Source organism: Callithrix jacchus, chromosome 14, assembly GCF_049354715.1.
Source record: "Callithrix jacchus isolate 240 chromosome 14, calJac240_pri, whole genome shotgun sequence".
Taxonomy (NCBI): Eukaryota; Metazoa; Chordata; class Mammalia; order Primates; family Cebidae; genus Callithrix; species Callithrix jacchus.
Window position 1 is genome coordinate 50496817 of NC_133515.1, and position 18887 is coordinate 50515703.

At 36.3% G+C, this 18887-nt stretch overlaps 1 protein-coding gene across 32 annotated transcripts in view; it reads left to right on the top strand.

The window, feature by feature from the left end:
* The window catches only part of WDPCP (WD repeat containing planar cell polarity effector), a 559060-nt gene that overhangs the window by 81538 nt on the left and 458635 nt on the right, over window positions 1-18887 (top strand). For 4 of the 32 annotated variants that reach the window (XM_035272444.3, XM_078349201.1, XM_078349199.1 and 1 more), the window contains exon 2: window positions 1173-1237. The exons of the other annotated variants lie outside the window; for them this stretch is intronic. In XM_035272444.3, the coding sequence (XP_035128335.1) occupies window positions 1208-1237 (30 nt within the window). In that variant the 5' untranslated portion in view covers window positions 1173-1207. The remainder of the gene's footprint in view (window positions 1-1172; window positions 1238-18887) is intronic. 32 annotated transcript variants of the gene reach the window in all.

Below are 18887 nucleotides of genomic sequence, written 5' to 3' on the forward strand. Positions count from 1 at the left end.
AGACAGATTAGTGTTAAAAATATAGCTCCAGCACTTTTCTACTTTATAAAGTAAGGAAATACTACCTCATATGGCGATTATAAAACCTTTTTTTTTTTTTTTTTGAGATGGAGTCTGGCTTTGTCACCCAGGCTAGAGTGCAATAGCATGATCTTGGCTCACTGCAACTTCTGCCTCCAGGGTTCAAGCCAGTCTCCTGCCTCAGCCTCTCGAAGCTGGGATTACAGGCATGTGCCACCATGCCCAGCTAATTTTTATTTTTGGTATAGACGAAGTTTCGTCATGTAGACCAGGCTGGTCTTGAACTCCTGGCTTCAAGTGATCCACCTGCCTTGGCCTCCCAAAGTGCTGGGATTATAGGCATGAGCCACTGCACCCAGCAGTGATTATAAAATCTAAATGAGAAAGTGCACATAAAGCACTCAGCATGTAGTAGGCACTCTATAAATAACTGAAGAGAAGTTTCTTCTATATCAAACAGAAAATGAGTAATATTAAAACTTTTGGAGATTTTCCAAATTTGCCAATGTTTAGAAACAAATAAATGCAATTTCTAAAGGCAAGTTGCACTTTTCCTAGCATAATCAGTTATTTAAATTATAACTAGGAGGTTAACAATACTTCACACAAATGTAGTTTTTATTTTAGGAATTGACCATTTATCTGTAACAGTATTAAACCTTTTATTGAGCATCTTTAATGGAAAGTACTTGTAAGTGTGCCATATATTGGATAGCGTGCAAGTCACACCATAAAGTTTATATTTGAAATAACTATCAATTTTATAGTTATGTAAGATATCAATTTTATAAATAGGTACTTTACGTAAGTATAAATTGGATCAAAAGAGAATGTATGGTTATCAGTGCTTGTGCCACATCTACCACACACTCATATGTATTAAGCTGTTCCAGAAGAAATCAATATACCTCTGGTATAGCTTACTATAAAGCTTTTGATGTATAAATATATTAAACTATTTTATAGTTAAAATATGTACGTCTAATTAGAAAATAACTGACATACAATATTTATTACCTGTTGAAAAAATAGCAAACCCGTCTTTGAATACCTAGGCACCTTCTTGTTGGCTGGCACCAACTGTGACAATCTACAGACAACTGCAGTCTGAATTAGCACCAAAACCAATTATGATTCTGTGTTATTTGCAGCTCTGGCCCTGTCTAATTTCTCTTGAAAGGAGGATATGGGAAGAGAGGTTGCAAATACACGAGTGGTAAGAATAATTGATAGTTCATATCTATTCTGTCTTAAAATATAAATCCTTTCTTTGTCTTGAGAATCCTCTAGCTTCCATTCTCTTTCCACCTCTGTGGCTTCAATTGCATGGTTGGCTCCTAAACCCATATTTTCATTCCAGATCAAACTCCTGAACTCTATATCTGTATTTAGGTGTTTCACGTCTATCAAGAGCTATAACTTAGCTTGCCATTCTACAGAGCATGTAACTGCTAAATAATAAATGCTAACTGTGGGCAGCCCAGAAATTTTATACCTATTTTTAAACGCCAGGTGACATCACGGAATGTTGCAAAACCAAAGTGCCGAATTATCCTGGAAAAAATCCTAGTTGCACTTCTAATAGAAAATATTCTTTCATTCAAAGTGCCTGTCAGGGTAATATGATTAGCTATATCAATGGTGCAAACCGTGTAGTTAAACAGACTGTCAATTTGAAGTAAGAAAAAAGGATGCTCACCAAGACATTAAAGGTATTAGCACAGGAGAGGGCAAAACACCTAGGATGAGGCATTTACTCATTGTTTACTGCTATTCCCATCTGCAGATGTGTTCTGAGTGAACTTGGTAGGAAGTGGGTCACTTTAAAAAATAGCCCACGTATATAGTGTAAAAAGTCAAAGAGTTTTATAAGGCTCATAACTAGCAACAGCATTCATCTTTCCCAGCTCTCTCCAGAGGCAACCAATTTCAGTTTTTTAGTTATTTCTTCTGGTATTTGCTTCCATGTTTATAAACAATGTGCATGTACTTATTTCATCATTTAAAAATTTTTAATTTTTAATCTATTCTTACTTTGAAAAAAGAGAATTTAACTCTGTAGGAATTGACCATTTCTCTGTAACAGTATTAAACCTTTTATTGAGCATCTTTAAATGCAAGGGGTGATACTTTTCCTCACCCATTGTAAGAGTTACAGCCAACACTCCTTTAATAAAGGATAGGTTAACAAGAGAAAAGCATAGTAAATTTATTTAACAAAAGTCTTATGTGACACAAGAGCCTTCAGAAATGAAGACCCAAAGATCCAGGGAAAACTATCTATTTTTATGCCTAGGTTCAGTGAAGTGGACAGTTTGTAGAAATGTGACTGGACACTGCGGGGAAAAATGGTAATAGACTGATGGGGGAAACCAGCAAGCCTTGTCTGTTCAGATTCATCTTGCCTCTCTGTGTAGCATTTCTTCTTCAGAGGTATGGGGCAGGACCCCTGTGGAATGAGGGTCTTCAAGAGAGAAAGGAGAGACTAACCTTTCTAGGATTTATGGCTTGCTTTGAGGGAGAGGAATTCTAGTGTCTATGACACTTGGAGAAGAGGAATTCACAGATCTGGTTTCTGTGAATCATTTTTTGGGGAAAAGAGGGAGACAGGAGGACAGTAGAACATCTGAGATACTTTGCTTCAGAGGCCTTCAAATCTCCTTCAGAGTGCTCAGCATGCCAGAGTGCCAGACTCTGGGGTCTAGTGATCTGAGCCCCAACGACACTTACTTCAGCACTCATCCTCTCCCATACATATTTCCTTTCTCCCCTCCAATATGATTACACCACCATTTTTGGTTAATCAATATTGTATGTTTACGTTTTTCTAACGACGTAAATATTCAAAGCTCGTGATCATGTAGCATATTATAATTATATTTTTGTACTTTTTGTTTTCTCTGTGGTAAATAATTGCTTTTACTTTTTAAATATGCTTTTTAATATAGACCTATTATTTCTTCATTCCCAACTTCCCCAGAAGTATAAGTCTTCTTTATGTAAGTTCAGAAGCTTCAGGCCTCTATTAATTACTGTGTACATTTTATTTTTTCTTGAAATTACCTCCCTGAAAGTTATTTCCTCTTCTGCTTAAACCTGAATTTGCTGTCTTCCTCATGAGATGCAGATGTAGGATTTCCTTTCATCATTATTCTGTAAATTCTTTTTTCTTTGTTCTTGTGTTGAATCCCTTATTTCCTGGATTCTTTCTTTTTTAATTTTTTAATCATACTTTAAGTTCTGGGTTACATGTGCAGAACGTGCAGGTTTGTTACATAGGTATACATGTGCCACAGTGGTTTGCTGCAATCAATCCATCATGGACACTAGGTATTTCTCCTAATGCTATCCCTCCCCTTGCCCCCATCTCACGACAGGCAACAGAGTGTTATGTTCCCCTCCCCATGCCTGTATATTCTCATTGTTCAACTCCCACTTATGAGTGAGAACATGCAGTGTCTGGTTTTCTGTTCCTGTGTTAGTTTGCTGAGAATGATGGTTTCCAGCTTCATCCATGTCCCTGCAAAGGACATCAACTCATTCTTATTTATGGCTGCATAGTATTCTGTGTGTATATGTGCCACATTTTCTTTATCTAGTCTAGCATTAATGGACATTTGGGTTGGTTCCAAGTATTTGCTGTTGTGAATAGTGCTGCGATAAATGTATGTGTGTACATGTCTTTATGGTAGAATGATTTATAATCCTTTGAGTATGTACTCAGTAATGGGCTTGCTGGGTCAAATGGTATTTCTGGTTCTAGATCCTGGAAGAATCACCACACTGTCTTCCACAATGGTTGAACTAATTTACATTCCCATCAACAGTGTAAAAGCATTCCTATTTCTCCACATCTTCTCTAGCATTTGTTGTTTCCTGACTTTTTAATGATCACCATTCTAACTGGCATGAGATGGTATCCCAATGTAGTTTTGATTTGCATTTCTCTAATGACCAGTGATGATGAGCTTTTTAAAATATTTGTTGACTGCATAAATATCTTCTTTGAAGAAGTGTTTGTTCATATCCTTCACCCACTTTTGGATGGGGTTTTTTTCCCCCCCTATAAATTTGTTTAAGTTCTTTGTAGATTCTGAATATTAGCCCTTTGTCAGATGGATAGATTGCAAAAATTTTCTCCCATTCTGTAGGTTGCCTGTTCACTCTGATGCTAGTTTCTTTAGCTCAGCAAAAGCTTTTTGGTTCAATTAGATCCCATTTATCAATTCTGGCTTTTGTTGCCATTGCTTTTGGTGTTTTAGTCATGAAGTCTTTGCCTATGCCTGTGTCCTGAATGGTATTGCCTAGGTTTTCTTCTAGGGTTTTTATGGTTTTAGGTCTATGTTTAAATTTTTAATCCATCTTGAGTTAATTTTTGTGTAAAGTGTAAGGAAGGGGTCCAGTTTCAGTTTTCTGCATATGGCTAGCCAGTTTTCCCATCACCATTTATTAAATAGGGAATCCTTTCCTCATTGCTTGTTTTTGTCAGATTTATCAAAGATCAGGTGGTTGTAGATTTGTGGGGTTATTTCTGTGGCCTCTGTTCTGTTCCATTGGTCTATATATCTACGTTGGTACCAGTACTATGCTGTTTTGGTTACTGTAGCCTTGTAGTATAGTTTGAAGTCAGGTAGCGTGATGCTTCCAGCTTTGCCCTTTTTGCTTAGGAGTATCTTGGCTATGTGGGCTCTTTTTTGATTTTATATGAAATTTAAAGTAGTTTTCTGATAATTGTGTGAAGAAAGTCAATGGTAGCTTGATGAGAATAGCATTGAATCTGTAAATTACTTTGGAACTACAGAGCATGTAACTCCTAAATTAATGCTGAATGTTGGCAGCCCATCAGTTTTGTATTTTCATGATACTGATTCTTCCTATCCATGAGCCTGAAATGTTTTTCCATTTATTTGTGTCCTCTGTTATATCCTTGAGCAGTGGTTTGTAGTTCTCCTTGAAGAAGTCCTTTACATTCCTTGTAAGTTGTATGCCTAGGTATATTATTCTCTTTGTAGCAATTGTAAGTGGGAGTTTGCTCATGATTTGGCTCTCCGTTTGTCTATTATTGATGTATAGGAATGCTTATGATTTTTGCACATTGATTTTGTATCCTGAGACTTGCTGAAGTTGCTTATCAACTTAAGGATATTTTGAGCTGAGACAATGGTGGTTTTTTTTTTTTTTTTTTTCTTGAGACAGAGTCTCTCTCTGTTACCCAGACTGGAGTGCAATGGTGTGATCTCACTCACTATAACCTCTGCCTCCCGGCTTCAAGCAATTCTCCTGCCTCAGCCTCCCAAGTAGCTGGGACTATGTGCACCTGCCATCATGCCTGGCTAATTTCTTTTGTATTTTTAGTAAAGACAGGGTTTCACCATACTTAGCAGGCTGGTCTTGAATGCCTGACCTTGTGATCTGCCCGCCTTGGGCTTCCAAAGTGCTGCGATTACAGATGTGAGCCCCCGTACTGGCCAGATGATGGGGTTTTCTAAATATACAGTCAAACCATCTGCTAACAGAGATGATTTTACTTCCTCTATTCCTATTTGAATACCCTTTATTCTTACTCTTGCTTGATTGCCCTGGCCAGAACTTCCAATACATGTTGATTAGGAGTGGTGAGAGAGAACATCCTTGTTTTGTGCTGGTTTTCAAAGGGAATGCATCTAGCTTTTGCCCATTCAATATGATACTGGCTATGGGTTTGTCATAAATAGCTCTTACTATTTGTACCTCTGGTAGAATTTGGCTGTGAATCCATCTGGTCCTGGGCTTTTCTTGGTTGGTAGGCAGCTTGATGCCTCCAGCTTTCTTCTTTTTGCTCAGGTTTGTCTTGACTATGCAGGGTCTCATTTGGTTCCATAAGAAGTTTAAAGTGTTTTTTTTCCCAGTTCTATGAAGAAGGTCATTGGTAGCTTATGGGGAGAGTGCTGAATCTATAAATTACTTTGGGCAGTATGGCCATTTTCATGATACTGATTCTTCCTAACCATGAGCATGGAATGTTTTTCCATCTGTTTGTGTCCTCTCTTATTTCCTTGAGCAGTGGTTTGTAGTTCTCCTTGAAGAGGTCCTTTGCATCCTTTGTTAGTTGTATTCCTAGGTATTTTATTCTCTTGCAGCAATTGTGAATGGCAGTTCCCTCTTGATTTTGCTCTCTTTTACTCTATTATTGGTGTATAGGAATGCTTGTGATTTCTGCATATTAATTTTGTATCCTGAGACTTTGCTGAAGTTGCTTGTCAGTTTCAGGAGATTTTGAGCTGAGGTGATGGGGTCTTCTAAATATACAGTCATGTCATCTGCAAATAGAGACAATTTGACTTCCTCTTTTCCTAACTGAATACCCTTTATTTCTTTTTCTTGCCTGATTACTCTAGCTAGAACTTCCAATAATATATTGAATAGGAGTGGTGAGAGAGGGCATCCTTGTCTAGTGCCAGATTTCAAAGGGAATGCTTCCAGTTTTTGCCCGTTCAGTATGATATTGGCTGTGGGTTTGTTGTAAATAGCTTTTATTATTTTGAGATACGTTCCACTGATACCTAGTTTATTGAGATTTTTTAACATAAAGGGTTGTTGAATTTTGTCGAAGGCCTTCTCTGTATCTATTGAGATAATCATGTGGTTTTTGTTTTTGGTTCTATTTATGTGATGGATTACATTTACAGACTTGTGTATGTTGAACTATTCTTATATCCTGGGATGAAGCCTACTTGATCGTGATGGGTAAGCTTTTTGATGTACTGTTGTAATCGGTTTGCCAGTATTTTATTGAAGATTTTTGCATCAATGTTCATCATAGAGATTGGCCTGAAGTTTTCTTTTTTTGTTGAATCTCTGCCGGGTTTTGGTATCAGGATGATGTTGGTCTCGTAAAATGAGTTAGGGAGGAGTCCCTCCTTTTGTATTGTTTGGAAGAGTTTCAAAAGGAATAGTACCAGCTCCTCTTTGTATATCTGGTAGAATTTGGCTGTGAACCCATCTGGACCTGGAGTTTTTTTGTTTGGTAGGCTATTAATTGCTGCTTCAACTTCAGCCCTTGTTATTGGTCTATTCATGGTTTCAACTTCTTCCTGGTTTAGTCTTGGGTGGGTGCAAGTGTCAAGGAATTTATCCATTTCTTTCAGATTTACTGGTTTATGTGCATAGAATTGTTTGTAGTAAACTCTGATGGTAGTTTGTATTTCTGTGGAATCGGTGGTATTATCCCCTGTATCATTTTTCATTGCATCTATTTGATTCTTCTCTTTTCTTTTGTATTAATCTGGCTAGTGGTCTATTTTGTTGATCTTTTCTAAAAACCAGCTCCTGTATTTATTGATATTTTGAATGGGTTTTGTGCCTATCTCCTTCAGTTCTGCTCTGATCTTAGTTATTTCTTGTCTTCTGCTAGGTTTTGAGTTTTTAAAATCTTGTTTCTCTAGCTCTATCAATTTTGACAATAGGGTGTCGATTTTAGATCTTTCCTCACTTCTCATGTGGGCATTTATATAAATTTCCCTCTAGACACTGCTTTGAATGTGTCCCTGAGATTCTGGTACATTGTGTCCTCATTCTCGGTTTGGAAGAACATCTTTATTTCTCCTTTCATTTCATTGTTTATCCAGTAGACATTCAGAAGCCAGTTGTTCAGTTTCCATGAAGTTGTATGGTTTTGAGTTAGTTTCTTAATCCTGAGTTCTATTTTGATTGCATTGTGGACTGAGAGATTGTTTGTTATGATTTGCATTCTTTTGCATTTGCTGAGGAATGTTTTACTTCTAATTATGTAGTCAATTTTAGAAAAAGTTCTATGTGGTGCTGAAAAGAATGTGTATTCTGTTGATTTGGGGTGGAGAGTTTTGTAGATGTCTATTAGGTCTGCTTGGTCCAGAGGTGAGGTCAAGTCCTGAATATCCTTGTTTATTTTCTGTCTTGTTGATCTGTCTGATATTGGCAGTGGGGTGTTACAGTCTCCCACTATTATTGTGTGGGAGTCTAAGTCTCTTTGTAGGTCTCTAAGAACTTGTTTTTGAATCTGGGTGCTCCTGTATTGGGTGGTTATATATTTAGGACAGCTAGCTCTTCTTGTTGCATTGATCCCTTTATTATTATATAACGCCCTTCTTTGTCTTTTTACATCTTTGTTGGGTTAAAATATGTTTTGTCAGAGACTAGGATGGCAAATCCTACTTTTTTTTGCTTCCCATTTGCTTGGTAAACATTTCTTTATCCCTTTATTTTGAGCCCATGTATGTCTGCACATGAGATGCGTCTCCTGAATACACCACAGCAATGGGTCTTGACTATCCAATTTGCCAGTCTGTGCCTTTAATTCAGGCATTTATCCAGTTTACATTTAAGGTTAATATTGTTATGTGTGAATTTGATCCTGTCATGATGATGCTAGCTGGTTAGTTTGCCCATTAGTTGTTGCAGTTTCTTCATAGTGTCGATGGTCTTTACGTTTTGGTTTGTTTTTACGGTTGCTGGTACCGGCTTTTCCTTTCTATATTTAGTGCTTCCACCAGGAGCTCTTGTAAGGCAGGCCTGGTGGTGACAGAATCTCTCAGCATTTGCTTTTCTGTAAAGGATTTTATTTTCTCCTTCACTTATGAAGTTTAGTTTGGCCAGATATGAAATATTGGATTGAAAATTCTTTTCTTTAAGAGCGTTGAATATTGGCCTCCACTCTCTCCTGGCTTGTAGGGTTCCTTCAGAGAGATCCACTGTTAGTCTGATGCACTTTCCTTTGTGGGTAACCCAATCTTTTTTTCTGGCTGCCCTTAACATTTTTCCCTTCATTTCAACCTTGGTGAATCTGACGATTATATGTCTTGGGGTTGCTCTTCTTGAGGAGTATCTTTATAGTGTTCTTTTTTTTGGGGGGGGAGGGGAGGAAGGGAGGAAGGCAGGAAGGGAGGGAAGGAGGAAGGGAGGAAGGCAGGAAGGAGGAAGGGAGGGTGGAAAGAAGGGATGAAGGGAGGAAGGGGGGAGGGAGGGAGGGAAGGGAAGGGAAGGAAGGAAGGAAATCAAGCAATGAGAGAGACATTGCCGACCTGGATCTAGAGGTTTACAAGTTGATTTCTTTTTTTTTTTTTTTTTCTTTTTTTTGAGAGAGGGAAAGAAAAAAAAATGAGCAAGGGAGAGGAAGAAAGAGGAAGAGAAAGAGGGAGGGTGAATGGAAATATTGCTTTATTCTGAAAAAAATGGGTATTAATAATGGCCAATCAATGTTTCATTTAAACCTATGAGTAGGTGTGATGTGGTATTGACAAGAATGTATATTTTGTGTATTTGAAGTGGAGAGCTCTATAAATATTAAGTTTACTTGTTCCAGATCTGAGTTCGAGTCCTTGATATCCTTATTAATTTTCTGTCTCATTGAGTCTAAGTCTCTATGTATCTGGGTGTTAGGATCGTTAGCTCTTGTTGTTGCATTGATCCTTTTACCACTATATCTTTGTTGCTTTAAAATCTATTTTATCCGATATGAGAATTGCAACTCCTGCTTTTTATTTATTTATTTTTGCTCTCCATTTGGTTGGTAAATCTTTCTCCATCCCTTTGTTTTGAGTCTTTGCGTATCCTTGCATGTGAAACAGGTCTGGATGTAACATGCCGTTGGGTTTTGGCTGTGTCTTTTGATTGGGGGATTTAGTAGATTTAAATTTAGGGTTACTGCCATTTGATGTTAACTGGCTGTTTGATCCATTCGATGATGTAAATTCTTCTTTATGTTGGTGCTCTTTACTTTTTGGTATATTTTTAGAAAGGTTAATACTGATTGTTTCTTTCTGTGTGTAATGCTTCTTTCTCTGTGTTTCCTGAATTTGAATGTTGGCCTGCCCTGCTAGGTTGGGGAAGTTCTCCCGGATAATATCCTGAAGTGTATTTTCCAACTTGGTTCCAATCTCCCTGTTACTTTCAGGAATAGGTTTTGTTTTTTCACATAGTCTCATATTCCTTGGAGGCTTTATTTGTTTCTTTTCATTCTTTTTTCTCTAATCTTGTCTTCACACTTTATTTCATTATGTTGATCTTCAATCTCATATCCTTTCTTCTGCTTAATCGATTCCGCTATTGATATTTGTGTATGTTTAAGGAAGTTTTTGTGCTGTGTTTTCAGCTTCATCGAGTCTTTTATGTTCTTTTCTAAACTGGTTATTCTAATTTGCAATTCCTCTCACTTTTTATCAAGGTTCTCAGCTTCCTTACATTGGGTTAGAACATGCTCCTTTAGCTCGGAGGAGTTTGTTAGTACCCACCTTCTGAAGCCTACTTTTGTCAGTTTGTCAAACAAATTCTCTGTCCATTTTTTTCCCTTCCTGGATTCCATATCATCCTCCTCCTTGGGTTTTTATTTCATCCTTTGGTGAGTAACTTCCTTAACGACATTGCATGATAGTTTATTTTTGAGACTTTGCCCCTTGAATATCTCTTTTTCTAATCTCACTCTCAAGTGAAAATTTGGCTAGATATAAAACTATAGGTAGGAAATAATTTCCTTAGAAATTGAAAGTAAAACTCCTTTTTCTTCTAATAACTCCCAGTGTTGTTATTCAGAAAGTCTGATGCCCTGATCCTTTTTATGTGATCTTTTTTTCCCTTCTCCGCAAACTTTTAGTGTATTTTGTTTATCTGTACTGTTTTGATATTTCACAATAATCTGGATAGGGATTATTTCTTTTGTAATACATTATACTGGATACTTAGTGATTTCTTTCAACAGAGAAAGTCATGTACTTCAGTTCTGGGAAATTTTCTTGTATTATTTCTTCATAATTTCTTCCCTTCCATTGTCTCTGTTATTTGTCTTAGTCTAATGTATGACTGAGAATCACTCCAACTGATCACCCAACCTCATCTCTCTTTCTTTGTGTGTTTTTCTTCTGGGAGAGTTCCTTAAAAGCATTTTTCAAGTCTTCTTTTGTTTGCTTTTGTTTTGGCTCTCATACTTTTATTTCCAGGAGTTCTTTTCTCCCTCTTTTCAGCATAGCCTTCCCACTCTCAGTAATGCTTTATTTCTTAAGAAATAAAGCTCTGATATAATCTCTCAGTAGTCCATTTTAATTTTTGTTCTATGATAGGGAGAGTTCATTGCCCAACTGTGTTGGCAGGGAGGAGCACCTAGAATTCTAAGTATTATATCCATAGACTTTCAAACAGTTCTTTTGTTTTCAATTCTAAGCACAGCTATTTCTTCAGAAGTACTTAGTGCTTCCAGTTTCTGAGCTTTTCTAGGGTTCCAGTACATGTGCTTTTTCACTTCATCCACTCTGCTATTGGTACTTCCTTTCTGCTTTCTCAGATCTATTGTCAATTACCTCTTGCCCATCTGCTTTTTACCCTCCAAAATTTGGATGCCATCTATTTTGTTATCTTGCCACTAATTCTTTTGCCTTCTGAGGTTTTTTATTTTAAACTGCTTTATCATTTTCTCAAGAGTTTGTAAGAGAATGAATATAAGTATATGTACTCAATCCCCTGTCTTTTTGGGGATGGTCCTCTATGTAGGACTTTGTATATGTTGCTAAGTCATTTGGAGCTGGTCTTACTGCCAAAGGAAATGAAGCATTGGCATATACTGCTACTAATTTACCATTGTTTGTAAGGTATTGTTTATTTAGATGCAAGTTTGATGATAAAAAGTAACACATATTAAATGTACACATTAATTATAAGATATGTAAAATTTGAGAAACCCTCAAGTGTGAATTACAGTGACTTTAGAATTAGTAAATTTGTGTGGATCACATGCTTGCATTCATTTTCTTTAAAGAAGTTTCAAGTTTTGAAAATGAATATATGAGTTCTATTTTTGTTGTGATTGAGATTGTGTTAGATGCTAGAAGTTATAACTCTCTTATTTGTACTAAATTCCTGGACATGGTTCTATTTTATTTGCCATACTCTGATGTAATAGTGTTCATTATTTTTCTGCTCCATCCCTACACTCCCCACTAAGTTTGATCTCCTCAAGAACAAGTTCTTTGGTTTCTTAACATCATATTGTGAATGCCTAGCATGGTGCTGCTCGGTGGTTGCACTTAGCAGATGCTTTGTAAATGTAGGTTGAACCATACTAAAAATAATTAGAAGATAAAATGATATCCAGTGAAACTCCTTCTTTTGTTTAGTTATTTTTGAAATTAGACTCATTATTTTAAGGATATTGAATATTCATGAAAGCAAAATACATTTATTGAACAATTATCATTTGCTACAAATTTTCAATTATGCTTTTCCATTTTTCTATATGTTAATATAGAATAAAAAAGCATAGGAAACATTTTTTATTAATCTGAAACTTATTTGGGCTTTAGGGCAAAACATGATCATAATCTAGAATCTTCATTATTTCATTCTACTGATTTTTAAATATCAGGTAATAATTTCCTACTATATTAGGGAATTAACATTTTAAGCTGTGATGATATATGCTTGTGTTAAATATATTGCAGTGAAATCTATCCCTTCTCAAAGGACCTTGGTGATTATTCACAGGCTTTCATTTCAGTAAGAAAAGCTGTTCTTTCCTAAGTTATCTACTTTGGTTCTTTATTCAACCACTGAAACAAAATACTAAAAATTTTATATAAGTAAGAACTCTGTGACAAACCATTAGTAAAGTTGAGAACACTTAATCAGGGAAGAAAGATTATGAAGGAAGATCCAATCACAATATTAAAGACTTTGCTGCAGAACTCTTATAAACTGTGACTATTTAGAGCTTGTTTACATTTCTTAAGAACTTGTCATAAAGACTGAGGGGCTGAAAACTTAAAAGGGTGTCACTACCACATAAGAGTAGTCAAAATAGAAATAAATCTTCTGTGATATAACACAATAACTTAACAGGAAGACATTAATTTATTTACCAGTCAACCATAAATGTTAATAATTTGTATCAGAGCTTTTATATCATCTATGAAGTTTGCTAAGCAGTAGTGAGAAGATTCTTTAGTGCGTAAGTACAAAATTTAATCAGATATTTTATATACATCAATTTACTTATAAAGTATTGTTATACTAATTTAAAATACTCCCTAGTCATTCAGTTTACTTTCTCCAAGAGCTTTCTAAGCGAAGTAAATTGAAGTAAAAGTTGGTCAGAAGATAGTTTCCATAGATAACCCTTTCCATGGATTAATTATACAAGTCTAAACTGACATTTTTCTCAGGGGTCAAAAGGCTCCATTTAGCATAGCATTTAGGCAGAGGGAGATAGAGTTGAAAGACCACTGCACAGATAATCTGTGGACAGAAATTTTAGTCCTAATTGTTCCTCTAACAAGATGATTGAATCTGTGCAAATTACCCCCATAGATTTCAGTTTCCATATTTGTAAATTAAGGGGTTTAGAGTCTGTCAGAGTTGATTTGTGCCAGAGGAGGCACATGGACTCTTTCGAGAAACTGTTATTCCCTGCCCAGAAAAATGTTTTTATGCATACGCGAACAAAATATCACACACACACACACACACACACACACACACACACACACACACACACCTCCCACCTTAGAACATAATTTCAGAAGCCTTTTGTGAGGATTAAATGAAATAGTGAATATAAAGTACATTTAGTAGGTATTTAAAAATGTTACCCACCTTTCTCTTCCTCATGTTAGGAGGGTTCTTTAGCTTCTAAGTTTTTCTAGAAGCCATAGAAAAAAGTTTTTCAGGTCTTTTTTTGGAAAAGAAAGCTTTAAAAGTATACAAGTATCAAGTTGCATGAGATATTTCAGTTTTTATAAGAAGCCATTTCTTTCAGCAGTTACTAGAGTTTGTTTTTCAGATGAGGGGGTAGCAATCTGTCATCAAAGTGTTGACAAATGAAATCTGACAAGGTAGAGGTGGTATAGCTGCAGGCCACTCCAAAATTTTCCACTGCCTTTTCTATTTGTAAAGAAAGGATTTCTTTCTTTTCCTTTCTTTTAATTCTTGCTCACTTCATAACAGTCTTTGATTTATATGCTTTTCAAAACAATAATCCTAAATTGAGAAGTTATTTTGGTATTTAAGCATTGGTTTAGATAAGAGCATTTCAGCATTCTCTTGCCTTTATTTTAGCTGTTTAGGAGTTATTCCTGAAATTTAATTTATTTTCTCTTCAATGTTATATTTTTTTCTATCCAAGTATAGCATAAAATTATATTTAAAGAGTTTTAGTCTACAATTAATTATTGTTATTATATTGCTAACATTTCTGTTTTCCTTGTCCTTTCATTGTTGTGGTTGAGGTATATCCTAAAAAGAAGAATTAAGATCATATTTTTGAAGCTCAGAAAAGTGGGTATCTGTGTTGAGTGGAGGTGGTAAGAGATGATGATATTGATTATTATATTTGCTGATGCAAGCATACTTCCCCGTAGTGCCTGATATAAACTATTACAGTTATTTTTTGAGGTCATGGAAAAAATGCACTTCAACTAGATAGAAGTCTCTTTGGAATAATGGAAAAATGTGTGCAGCAAAATATTTAAAATGAGAATTAGCAAACAAGATGTTTATATTAATGGGAACCTAGAAAATGAGTATGCAAAGGTCAGGACCAATCTTTAAATATTAGTGAAATTTAATTTGTTGCATGTAATGAGTAGAAAGAAGAGGAAACAGACTACAATGAAGAAGCTATTGATAAATTGTCTAAATGTCAAAACTGCTTATAGTATGGAAAATGTTAAACTGACAAGATTTATTTAAGTGAATTAAACCATTTGAATGTGCCCTAGAGAAATATTTGCCAAATTTAACAGGAGATTTTTAAAAGATTTTTGCCACAGTTTATTTGAGGAAAGTGAAGGGATTCCTGCTTTTCTTTCTAGGCATAGAATTTGTTTTAACCTCTTTTAGTAAGAATGATGCACAGATATTCTTGGAACATAGAAATCTGTCACCTTTTGCTTCATGTTGAAATAGCATCATGTGACCAGTGGGTCGCAGCCGTGAAGTACCACAGTCTGGCTGGAGTCTAAATATCTTTGACACTTTGCAAAGCACTAGTTTAATTGAGTCTAAAGAGCTTTTTATGTTATGCCCAGTTTTTTTTTTTAATTTGAATTCTACATTCTCTTATTCTCTTCGTATATAATGTTAGTGACAAAAATTTTAAATGACTAAACATGCCCAAAGTATGTAACAATAGATTAATATCATTCATACACACATAGGGATAAAGAACTTAATAGAAAGATGGGCAAAATACAGGAACAGGTAATTTATAGAGGGAACAAATTGTTTTAAAAATCTGTGAAAAGATGTCTGGTCTTATTAATGAATGGAAAAATGAAACTTAACAATATAAGATAAATTTTCACCTACCAGATTAGCAACAACTTAAAAATTGAATAATGCATGCTGTTGAGGATATAGGAAAAAGTGCAGTCATATTATGGGTGGAAATGTAAATTTACTAATCATTTTGGAAACTGACTTGGCAGTACCTATCAAAATATAAAGTGTGAATATATATTTTTATGGTTATATTATTTGTAAGGCAAAAATTAGAAATAGATTATTGTTTATTAAGAGAATGGATAAGTCAATTATGGTCACTATTCAATGGAACATATTGTGGCTATTAGAAAATTAGGTAGATCTATCTGTTTGTGCTAACAGAGTACCCATGATGTGGTGTTCAGTGAACAAAGAAAATTGTATATATAATAACATTTTATTCTTATAAAAACACAAAACAAACAAGCTGGTATGGGTGTGCACATATTGTAGGCACATTGAGAAAGTCTGGAAGGCCATGTGCCACCCTGTGCAGTGGCTCCCTTCAGAGTGAGGAGGGCAGCTGGGAGAAGAACACATTAATTTTTACATAAAATACTTCTGTATGTTTGCATTTTTTAAAGAACAATAAGTATGTGTTACTATTGTAATTTTAAAACCTGAGAAGAAAGAAAAGACCAGCCCGGCACTGTGGCTCACATTTGTAAGCCCAGGACTTTGGGAGGCTGAGGCAGGCCGATTACCTGAGGTCAGGAGTTCGAGACCAGTCTGCCCAACATGGTGAAACCCTGTCTCTGTTAAAAATACAAAATTAACCTGATGTGGTGGCTCACACCTTTAATCCCAGCTACTTGGGGGCTGAGGCAGGAGAATCTCTTGAATCTGGGAGGCAGAAGTTGCAGTGAGCTGAGATTGCGCCACTGCACTCCAGCCTGGGTGACAAGAGTGAAACTCCCTGTCAAGAAAGGGGCGGGGAGGAGGGAGGGAGAGGGAGAGAGGGAGAGAGGGAGAGAAGAGAAAGAGAAGAGGGAGGGGAAGGGGAAGAAAAAAGGAGGGAAGAGGGAAGGGGAAGGAAAGAAAAGGAAAGGAAGGAGCCTAATGGATTTAAAAGGGTTTTTTTTTTTTTTTTTTTTTGAGACAGGGTCTTGCTCTGTCACCTAGGCTGGAATGTAGTGGCAGGACCATAGCTCATTGCACTCCACAGTTCCTCCTCTCTTAGCCTCCTGAGTAGCTAGGAGTAGAGGCAGGTGCCACCACACCTGCCTAATTTTTGTTTATTTTTTGTAGAGACAGGGTCTCACTGTGTTGCCCAGGCTGAACTTGAAGTCCTGGCTTAAAGCAATCCTTCCACCTCAGCCTTCTAAAGTCCTGAGATTATAGATGTGAACCACTGAACCTGGCTTTCTCTCTTCATGTTTTGCACACTTTTTGGTTCTAAAGCTTGTTTTAAAAATAGAGACTTAGATAGTATTTTTAACATAATGCTTTGTGCTTTTGCATTTTGCTTCTATTATTTAATTGCTTAGTGTTACTTGTCAAAGCTGAAATTTTATAATTAAAAGTATTACCTCTGACATTTATTGAATATTTGTAGTGAGTGCTCATTTTCAGATAAACATGTCCTGAATACTTACACTTAATATTTAGGTTGAAAAAATGTCCTAGGGTTCCAAACTGATTTAGAACTTCATATGCCATAACACTTGTAAAAAAGATCTAGATACATATTCAATAATAAATTTAGTAATAACATTAGAAGGTAAATGTACTAAAGGAGCTAGAATATTTATTTGATAACTATTTGCTTAAAATTAAAGGATAAAATTTTTAGTATTGCAGACAGTTATGCAATACTCACTAATAATGTTCAGCATTTTTAATCTTCAAAGCATTGTTCAGCATTAGTTAATCCTTAAAACAACCTTATAAATGTAGATCAATATCATTATTCCTATTTTTGCAGGTGGGGAAATTGAGGCAGAGGTTAAATGATTTGGAGTAAGTTTGTCATAGTGGAATTGGAATCAAGGCATTTTTGGCTTAGAGCCCAGCATTCAGAACAGTAGAACCACACCTTTAGCAGACTTAATCTCTATGTACTTGATAAAACATTACTTCTCATTAAATCATATTGAGGTCATCTCTACATTAAAATTCAAAACCAACAAGTTTGATCACTGTATAACCACTTCTCTCTCTCTCTCTCACACACACACACACACACACACACACACACACCCCTTTTTTTTTCTTTCAAGAATTTTTTTTTTTTTTTTGAGATGGCGTTTTGCTCTGTTGCCCAGGCTGCAGTGCAGTGGTGCAATCACAGCTCACTGCAACCTCGGCCTCCCAGGTTCAAGCAATTCTTCTGCCTCAGCCTCCCGAGGAGCTGGGATTACAGGCACCCACCACCATGCCTGGCTAATTTTTGTATTTTACTTAGTAGAGACAGGCTTTCACCATGTTGGTCAGGCTGGTTTGGAACTCCTGACCTCAGGTGATCCACTCGTTTCAGCCTTCCAAAGTGCTGGGATTACAGGTGTGAGCCACTGTGCCCGGCTCAAGGCTTTCTTAAGAATATGTTATCTTTTTTTTTTAAATTGACTCAATTGGAGAATTAGCAGACTATCCTTGACTTTATTTTTCTTCTTTGATCTTATTCATTGGCTTTAACTCTATTCTCTATTTAGAAAATTCCAAAGTAGTTTTTATGTAGTTCAGGCCCCTCTTCTGTATTTCTAGCTACCAACTAGACATATCTAACCAGAGCATTTCCTTGTGCCTTAACATCCCACTGAGTCTAAAATTCGACTTGCTAACATTAAGAAAATTTGCTCTTCTTCTAGACTAACCTGTTTCTGTGTGTGTTTCAATCCAAGTCCTGGCCTCGAAACTTGGATCAACTAGATGGGAACAAGTCTGGGTAAGGGGTTCCTGCGAACTGGGTGTGGCCAAGAAAAATAGTATTCATGGGTCCTTTGACAGGATGAAGAAGTTGAGTCATAGTTTAAGAAGAGCCAGAGCTACAAACTGAGGGGCAAGGCAGAAGTAAAACAGGAGACCAAGTAGCCAGGTTAGTAACTAGGAACATTGAGGTGTGTGGGTCGAGTAGTTGAGGCAGTCATTCTGAACAGATAGAATGCACTGGTACCCATTTACTGGGCACATGATGATGCAGGCATGCCTGTTCAGTAAAGGCATGGTCAAGGCAATGGTCACTATATGGACAGTAACCAGATCCCCGTCCATTGGTGGTCATTCCAGATTCTTCTCTCTCACTCCCTCACACTGTCTCTTACAAATCATCAGTGCCCGTATGCTGCTGATTCTTTCTTCAAAAGATCACTTACATCCCTTTTTTTATTTATATTCCAACTGCTACATCCCAATTCAGGTCCTTCTTACTGAATATTAGTGTTGTCTGTTTTAACCTTTCTGACAGTTCACTCACCTCAAACCTTCCTTCACTCCTCCATTATTCTACCCACCAGTTAATCTTACAACAATTCTGAGCTATTCATTATTCTTTTTAAAAATATCTTCCCAGATCAGAAACTTTATTATTCCTAATTAGCTACCTAGCAAATATAAAGTCCTAATTCCTGAGCTTGGTGAAGACTTCCTTATTATGGCCCAGATTTATG